At 40.7% G+C, this 9,820-nt stretch overlaps 1 protein-coding gene across 13 annotated transcripts in view; it reads right to left on the bottom strand.

Annotated features, from left to right (window-relative positions):
* Positions 1-944: 944 nt before the first annotated feature.
* zmynd11 (zinc finger, MYND-type containing 11) overlaps positions 945-9,820 on the bottom strand; it is a 292,010-nt gene continuing 283,134 nt past the window's right edge. For all 13 annotated transcript variants that reach the window (XM_072508249.1, XM_072508248.1, XM_072508250.1 and 10 more), the window contains 2 exons: positions 7,950-8,135; positions 945-2,497 (listed from right to left, as the gene is read on the bottom strand). In XM_072508249.1, coding sequence (XP_072364350.1) covers positions 2,375-2,497; positions 7,950-8,135 — 309 coding nt within the window. In that variant the 3' untranslated portion in view covers positions 945-2,374. The remainder of the gene's footprint in view (positions 2,498-7,949; positions 8,136-9,820) is intronic.

Raw genomic sequence — 9,820 nt, 5'->3', positions numbered from 1 at the left:
AAAACCCAATCTTCCCTTTCCAGCTTTACCTTCACTTTTTGCTTTCTTCTAGTTTTTAAGTCTGAGGCTTAAGGGATGGCAATTGTTCCACCAATTGTTTCCATCTCAAATTGATTAGGAAAAATTTGTAAAGATGCATTTTAATTATTTGGTCAATGCTGATCGACCAGCACATGAAATATAGGCCTGCAAATGTGCATTATACAGCCACGTATACCAAGTTACAGTAATGGTAGGACAAAGATTTTGACTCAAAATCAGAGGAAATGCATTTGAGAGCCAGAATGACAAGTTGCTAAACAAAATCTGTTTCTCGACTCTGTCCCTCTCCCGGACGAGTGTCTGAGATTAAGCTAGTCTTTTCACAACCTTTAATCCTATGATGAGCTTCTGACCTCATATTTGTGCATCACTAAGACCACTTGCTTCCAGCTCTGAAACATCGCCCGATTTCACCGCTGCAGCCAGTTAGCGGCATGGAACAGTCAGTATTAGAACTGCCAGATGTAGGGGACTCAAAGGTGACGGGGAAAGGGAGCATTGAAGGTATAAAGGTAGGTTTAAAAACAAATAAGGCAATTCTGCACACCAATCCAGAAAAAAGAATAATTTTCCAGTACAGAACAAAGGGGGAAATGCAAAATAAATAAAAAGGAATAATTTGAGGTGGGATAATTGAAGTGGAAATTTACCTTTAAATTGCTTGGAATCAGCAACAGAAATCAAAAAGCCAACTGACAGAACAAACCTTTAAATAAACTAAAAACATTTTTAAAAAATAGACTTGAAGTCTCCTTCATTCTGGATAGTAAGGATTGCAGTAAAATATTGCCATTGGCAAATGTAGCTGCTTGAAAAGTACATGGATCAACATCTAAACAAGTCACTCAATTATCAACTAGAGTGGGCCCACCTCTCCAGATGGGAAGACGACATTGCATCAATCCTTGCCAATTATTTTTATTTTAGATATTTATATATAAATAAACACCAAAAGTTAAACATTCAAAGTACATCTCTGAAATACATTTATTGCCCAATGTAAACACAGATGATTTAATATATTGCCAGTAAGAAAAACTTACAAAAAAGCCCAGAATTTGCCATGTCCTAATCGAACTGCCATGTGATGCCACACTAAAATGAATAAATGTGCAGAGTGGCTAAACCTTACATGATGGAGTTACAAATGGCAACTGTATTTAGCCATGAACTGATTTTAACGCTGCATCTAAAACAATCCAAAGCAGGTTAATTTAGTGATAATTTAAAACAAAATCAGGCCACAGTCATGTTTAATAGAGTGTTTATACTGCATAATTTGAAAAAAGGTGCAATGGTGTCACCAAGACATGAAAACAGAACAGTCAAAGTTACACGTGTCTTACTCTCATGCAGCTACTAGTAAAAATGTTTAAACAGCCTTTGGAATGATTCTATATTTAAATTATTTTCCGTTTTCTGCAATACCACAAAACATTTACTGGTATGTGTTTTGTACCAGACACTCAGCAAGGTACAGACCCATCACAATCACAATGCCTTTTATAAATGGATTGACATGCAGTTACATAATTCTGTCTAAGGTGACAAGGACTGTAAGTAAGCAAACAGGCAGCAATAGCTAATAACCATCCAAAACCTAACAGCTGCTGAGAAAAACTAAGTGCTTCATTTTATTTTATACAATTCAACTGCAAGACAGACAACTGCACAAATATTCAGTGAACACTGGTGCAGAAAGCAAAATTCACTGTCATTTTTCTGTTCATACCTACTGGTACATAAAGGTAGTATTTGGCAATTTTACATGCGTGTGGACTCATTTGGGTTAGGAAAAAAAAGAAATGTGCAAATTACAAAACCAGAACTAAATGTTCATTCCATCTCTAAGGTCCAGCTCATTAGAAATCCCATTTCCCTGCTTTAATACATGATCAACATTCAATATTCTTATTAATAAAAGTAGCATACGTAAGAAAAATATAAAAAAGCAGAGTTGGGAAATATTAACAGTTATTTTTTTTAAAGCAGGTTTACTACCTGCTGTGTCAACCCTGTCCCGAAGTACTGATCACATGACCACTGATGTAAAAGAAGTTAAAAAACACACAAAAAGGTATCTGGTTAAAATTAACACAGATCGACCTGGTTCGGCTAACTGATTATACTGGGCGGGTGGGGGGAGGGGGGGGGGGGGGGGGGACGGAGGGAGGAGTGGGGAGAGGGAGGGAAACTAAGCTTTGTAGATTAAAATGCTGGTGCAAATGGGAAGCAAGATTCACAGAAATGTGGCTCCGAATAAAACCAGCACAGTCTGTGAAAAGGAAGCTATCTCTGTTTCTTAATATGGCTGTGGTGGAGGAGAGAACTCTCATCTTTTCCGACGGCAGGTTCGTTTGTGCTCAGCATGCCAGTGCTCTTGCTGACATTTGATGGAGCAGTACGAGGTGTTCCAGCAGCAGTGGTACATTGCTTCTTCCTCGCAGTTGTAGCACTAGAGAGAGAAGGCAAGAGGATTACTTACACTACCTGAAGAATTTGCAGAGTCACTTTCAGCTACAAGGGCACAGATACAGGCAGAACAAGTGGCTAAACTCTCCCTTCTAGCATATTACCTGGTGGGCAGATTGTCAAAGGATAAAAACTGCAATCCTCAACCATCTTGTTTCATTAAAATTCTCAACAAAAAAAAAATGGATTTTATATTTATAGTGCCCACATTCCAGTAGGCTATGACAACATGGGGCATCGGAATGAATATTCACTAGACTTTTTGTACCCAATTAATTTTTTCCAATTAAGCGGCAATTTAGCGTGGCCAATCCACCTATCCTGCACATCTTTTGGGTTGTGGGGGCAAAACCCACGCAAACACGGGGAGAATGTGCAAAGTCCACACAGTGACCCAGAGCTGGGATCGAACCTGGGACCTCGGCATCGTGAGGCAGCAGGGCTAACCTACTGCCCCACCGTGCTGCCAGAATATTCACTAGACTTGAACAATGAGATATAACGGCAGTTGTAAACTTTACATCTGGAGGGTATATAAAGGTTGTTGAAAATGGCATTTTGAAGATGTGACATGGCAGGCCACCACCACTAGAGGGTTCTGATGTACATCAGTGCCTTGAAGATGAACTGAGAAAATATGGATACGTTTTAAACACAGCTTCTTAAATTAAGCACATTTCTTGAACCAGTCATTTTTTTAAATAAAGTTGATGAACCTGAACTCCATTGCAGCTACAATGGAGTCATTGCAAAACTAAAAGTGGTTGACTTTGTTTGCAATTTTTGATTAGAAATGCTGGTTCCGAATTTAGCTCGTTATCCTTAATCCTAAAACAAAATTCCGACAAAATAATCATTTCCCCTGAATAAGGGTCAAGAATTTTATCAGATGAACTTTCCAAAGTAGAATACAACTGCTGGTTCTGTGGGTTGTTTCTGAAACACAAGTCTTTCTTTAATGAAGACGTGTCTTCATAGAGCACCATTAATGTACTTAGGACATCCCAAACACTTAAAAAAAAGATATTGAATTGGCTGTGAAGCGTAGTTACTGTTTTTCGTTGGGAAACATGGCAATTTACACAGAAAGTCCGATAAAAAGAACAGAGGTGAATGATCAGTTAATTTATTTTGGCGATGGTGGTTGAAGATGAAAATTGGACTGCTCTTCAAGTAGTCCCTTGGGATCTTTTGCATCCAACGGACAGAGTCTAAATGTAACATCTCATCTGAAAGTCAGGATTCTCCGGCCTCCCAGCTGCTGGTGTTTCTTGGTGGCGGGACGCTGCACCCAGTTAACTAGCGGCGGGATTCTCTACTCCTGCTGTTGTTAATGGGAATTCCCATCAAATCCACCCCACGCTGCTGGGAAACCGGCGGGAGGTGGTGCGTTGCCAGCGAGACCAGAGAATCGAGCCGCCAGTGATCGGCCAGAGAATTCCGGCCAGTATCTCCAACAATGCAATTCTACTTCAAAAACACAAAGATTCAATTTATTGAATCATAGAATGATACAGCACAGGAGGGCATTCAGCCCATCAAGCCTGTGCGACATCTTCGAAATAGCTAATCTACTCCCACACCACTGCACTTTCCCCGCAGCCCTGCAAATCTTTCCCCTTCAAGAATTTATCCACTTCTCAGTTGGAAGTTACTTTTAAAGCTCGTTCCACAATCCTTGCAGGCAGTGCATTCACATTGGATAATGACAGGAGGCTTTCTTCCCCAAAAGAACTTCAATGAATTTGTTAAGCTTTCACAACATTCTGATGGTACTTTTAACTGCTGTTTCTAGATTTTAAAAACTTATTCTATATTTTCAAACTGCCATACTATGACTTGAGTACATTTTGCACAGGACGTGTGTTATTTTCCAGTAACATAACCACTATTTTTCTATGTCTCAGGTCTGAGGAATTGTAAATGGAGCGGAATATGCAATCAGCAAATAGCCCATTTCTAACCTAATGATGTAGACAGAGGAGGTTACAGATGAAACAATCAATGTCTAAATGCAGCAACCTGAGAAACCACGAATACTGTGCAGTCATCTGCAAACATCCTCACTTCTGACCTTATGACGGAAAGGCGGCCATTAATGAAGCAGTTGAATATGGTTGGACTGTGGACACTCGAGTTTTGCGTGGGCTCCTTGATACCACACTCGGTCATATGCTGCCTTAATCTCAAGGATTGTCACTCTTGCCTCACCCATTGCTGTCAGGATTGCTAAGGCTCTTTGGCGCCATACTTGATTGAGTGCTGCCTTGCTGCCAAGGGCAGTCCTTTTCACCACATGTCAATACTTAGATCAAAGGTGTAAGGTATTGGAGCCAGAGGATTCTGGTGGAAATTAAATTGAGGATAGGTGAGGAGGTTATTGGTGAATAATTGCCGCTTGAGGACATTGCTGGCTCCACCCGTCACTCTCCAGATGACGAGCAGTAGGCTGATAAGTTAGTAATTTGGTCGAGTTCTTTTTATGGTCGGGTTCTTTTATGAGGATTGTTAAATTAAAACAAGGATAGATCATTGATCAGTGCAGATTTGGAATACTGAAAGGAGTTTGTGCACCCTGTCTTCAGAAGAGAATCTGAGTGTTCATGTGGAGAATACCTCCATTCAACAAATGAAAATGGCTCTGCAAAGCAACAAGTCAAGAGTCTTACTTAATTTTAGCATCCCCAACACAACAGACTGGTTCACTTTACCCAAAATGTTGGGTAATTCTCAGTTGATAAATCTAGGCAATTATCCTTTGAAGTGTGGCAGTTGCTTCAAACAACGAAGCAGATATCATCCAGTGACATTCCAAACATTTATGAAGCAAATGCAGCTCGGGTGAAATGAGCATTACCTGAAGGTTGCCACTACCTGGCTGATGATGACTCAGGACACATTCAGCTATTTTTTCCCTTATGTACAAAACTTTGGTAAGGTCACATTTGGAGTACTGTGTACAGTTCTGGTCACCTCATTTTAGGAAGGATGTGGAAGCTTTGGAAAAGGTGCAAAGAAGATTTACCAGGATGTTACCTGGAATGGAGAGTAGGTCTTACGAGGAAAGGTTGAGGGTGCTAGGCCTTTTCTCATTAGAACGGAGAAGGATGAGGGGCGACTTGGTAGAGGTTTATAAGATGATCAGGGGAATAGATAGAGTAGACAGTCAGAGACTTTTTCCCCAGGTGGAACAAACCATTACAAGGGGACATAAATTTAAGGTGAAAGGTGGAAGATATAGGAGGGATATCAGAGGTAGGTTCTTTACCCAGAGAGTAGTGGGGGCATGGAATGCACTGCCTGTGGAAGTAGTTGAGTCGGAAACATTAGGGACCTTCAAGCAGCTATTGGATAGGTACATGGATTACGGTAAAATGATATAGTGTAGATTTATTTGTTCTTAAGGGCAGCACGGTAGCATTGTGGATAGCACAATTGCTTCACAGCTCCAGGGTCCCAGGTTCGATTCCGGCTTGGGTCACTGTCTGTGCGGAGTCTGCACGTCCTCCCCGTGTCTGCGTGGGTTTCCTCCGGGTGCTCCGGTTTCCTCCCACAGTCCAAAGATGTGCAGGGTAGGTGGATTGGCCAATGTAAATTGCCCTTAGTGTCCAAAATTGCCCTTGGTGTTGGGTGGAGGTGTTGAGTTTGGGTGGGGTGCTCTTTCCAAGAGCCGGTGCAGACTCAGGGGGCCGAATGGCCTCCTTCTGCACAGTAAATTCAATGATAATCTATGATTAATCTAGGACAAAGGTTCGGCACAACATCGTGGGCCGAAGGGCCTGTTCTGTGCTGTATTTTTTATGTTCTATGTTCTATGTTTAACATGAATTAAAAAGAAAGTTGCAAAACATCGTAAAAAGTTTTTTCAATTAATATAAAATTGTGTTTTTAGCAAAATCAACTTGATATTTTGAATCTGACGCTAGATAAATTACTCCAAATACATTTTGGATGGATGATTTAACTGAAACTGCTGCTGGTGATTGAATTTACATCAGTTCTGCAGAGCGAGGAGAGGAATGTTTATCGGAGGTTTGACAGTTACCAGATTTAAATCTCAAGGAGTTGGAATAAAGTTGGGTTTGATTTCCAAGTACATTTCATGAAATAAAAAGAGAATGCTCTTGAAGTGATCCTTTACAGCAAAATGTACAAAAACCTTGCATTAACTTCAAACTAACTCCAAAAAATCACTTGTTTTCAGAAAATAACAAATACTGGAAACATTTTAAAATTTAAACCCTCTCGTGTCCATTGTCTGCAGAACAGCAGGCAACCATTTAGTCCTATTTTGTATTCTGAATTTTATTAGCGAAGAGATTCTTGGAAACCACCATGCTACATTGCAAAGAGGGGCCCCACAGGAAGACTGGTACGGATCGATGTTGCATGTTTGAGAAGTGTGACTTTGGAGGACTAAAAGCGTTAATCCAGAATTGCCATTCCACTTTCTACAAAATGAAGTGTTGAATTCATATTGCAGAATTGAGAAGAGCCCTGCTTGTTTCCTCCATTCCAAATCTAACCCCACAAAAATAACAAGCTGTTCTGCATTTGGACTGATCCAACACGCCCCCCCCTCCCGATTCAGCTCTATTTAAACAATTTACTCTTCTTAGAAACACCTGAAGAAGTCCAAAACGTTAACTCTGTTTCACCCTCCACAGATGTGCCCAGGCCTGCTGAGTATTTCCAACATTTTGTTTTTATTTCAGAAATAAATATTGCCACCAGTTCTTTAACCGTGAAAGAGACGTGTTCTTTGTAATCCTGTACAATCCAAGAATCATGGTAACACGGGAGGCCTTTTCTTCTGCCTTTTGAAGAGGTGAGTGATATTAATGCCACTGTTATCGTCTGTTACTACAACCTCTTCCCAATATCATTGTGGAGTAGATGGAAACTTTACTAAAACGGTGCTCGATACAACCGATGGCATGGCAAATGGGTCTGAAGTCGGTGTTTGTCACCAATATATCTCACATGGGTTCAACTCTGACTGAGCTAAGGAATTTCAAGACCTTGAAAAATGTTCTGGGGGAAAATAAATACTTGCATTTCCCACAAGAGAATAAGAATGTTAATTTGTCAATAATAACTGGAAGGAGAATGCGTGCATCAAAATGGGATAGTGCCATTATCTGTGCAAGAAGGTTACTGGGATGAGTGATTCATAAGGTATAACATTTCAGCAGTTCACATTAAATCATTCCACATGAATTTCTGCACTGAATCTCGAAAGCATGATCTGATGCCTAAATAACATCGGCTAGTGTAAAAGGTCTGGTTGGCAATGAAAATAACAGGCCACCTGAGTGCTACATTGCTGAACCTACATGTCAAGGTAAGACTTTTGAAATCGTCCATTCAGCCCATTCAATCAAAAAAAGTCAGTTCTTCAATGTTGATAGCTTCAGAATCATTTTGTTACTCACCCATTGCTTCTTTTTGGTCTGGGAGATGAACTGCTTGTGCTGTGTGGCCAGTTTCTTGATCTCTTCCATAAATTCCTCTTTGCACTTTTCCTTCACTTGCTTACACTTTCTGTCCATCTCGGCCTGCATGTTGACGACGGCTTTGTTCACTGCCTGGCGCTTTTCCTCCTCCATTTCGGTACGCAGCTGAAGACATTAAGGAGCAAAATTCAAGAAAGTTCAGTACAAACTACTCGTGTTAAGCGGCAACTTAAAAAATATATATATATATATATATACGGAAGAACATCTTACCAGACATCAAAGATTGGCCAGGTCACCCCACAGCCTCAACTTTTAATGTCTAATCCCCTAATTGGCTGGAAAACCATCCTTTGGAACTGGTTTCCAGCAAGTCAGGAATCACACTTGAGAGATGAAGCCCATCTCCCGAAAGAAAGTGCAAACTGGATGCAACATGACAAAACATGCAAGATTTTAAACATATTAAAAAATAATAGTTAAAATAGATTACATAGGGATCAAATAATATGTTAAAATAGTGAATTAGAGAGAACATGGGGAAATTGGCAAGTGACAATAGCATTTTAAAACCTTTTTATTTAAAATGTTCTTTTCTGTATTTTAGTGGCAGAACATAAAGTAGGAATAAAACTACTACTCATCTGGACCATATCGCAATTTTAGGGGGTTTTTCAACATTGGTGAACTGGAATCTGAAACAAAAGTAATAGTAATAATAATCGCTTATTCTCACAAGTAGGCTTCAATGAAGTTACTGTGAAAAGCCCCTAAGTTGCCACATTCCGATGCCTGTTCGGGGAGGCTGGTACGGGAACTGAACCCACGCTGCTGGCCTTGTTCTGCATTACAAGCCAGCTGTTTAGCCCACTGAGCTAAACCAGCCCCAGTCAGGACTGGTTTGTGTACATGGTACAGTTGTAGTTGGTAATAGATTATGTTAAATTTAAAAGTTCAACCTATTCTAGTTAAACAACTGATTACATATTTATCAAAATTATAAATCTAAGAACGACGTTGTTATGACTGCTGGATCTCACTCTCGATTAGTGGAAGAGGATTTCACATAAGGTTTGAAACGCCACTGCTCCAGTGAAATTGTGCCACTCTAAATACTGTTCCAAGTAACCCAAAATAATTTGGTCTGCTAAAGCAACAGATTTTAAAATTAATTATGCTTGATAAATTAAACATTGGAAAGCTTACTAGTTAAAATAAACTTTAAAATACATCCTAACGCACTAATTCACTCAGAAGATATTCCTCAGTCATCTCCATCGTCAAAAGATTGGGGGTTCAGTCCTACTTTAGAATGATACGGCACAGGAGGCCATTCAGCCCAACATGCCTGTACTTGAACCCACAAAATTCAGTACTGAGGAGTGTTGCACTGTCAGAGGTGCCAGCATTCAGATGAGATGTTAAGACGAGGGCCCATGTGCTTTCTCAGATATATGCAGAAGATCCCATGGGTTACTTCAAAAAGAGCAAGGGAGTTATCCTCGGTGTCCTGGCTAATATTCATTACTCAATCTGGGCGATTATCTGGGGACTTGTTAAATGCAAATTGGCTCTCATGTTTCCTAAGTGAGACTTCCGGGTCGCGGCGATGCGGAGCTAAGCCGCGCGAGTCGGCAGCTCCCGCAGAAACAGACTTTTGGGCCCGCTAACGGAGCCCCAAAGGACCTTTAAAAAAAACAACACGTGGGGAAGCACGGAGGAAGTCCCCTACAGACCTGCATGGACTGGACTCGCAGTGAAACGGCGAGGAAAGCGGCCCTGGAGCAGTGGGAGAAGAAAGAAGAAAAAAACAAAATGGCGGCGCCCACGGACAGAGAGGAGATGAAAGA

Source organism: Scyliorhinus torazame, chromosome 6, assembly GCF_047496885.1.
Source record: "Scyliorhinus torazame isolate Kashiwa2021f chromosome 6, sScyTor2.1, whole genome shotgun sequence".
Taxonomy (NCBI): Eukaryota; Metazoa; Chordata; class Chondrichthyes; order Carcharhiniformes; family Scyliorhinidae; genus Scyliorhinus; species Scyliorhinus torazame.
This window is presented reverse-complemented; position numbering and strand designations above follow the sequence as displayed.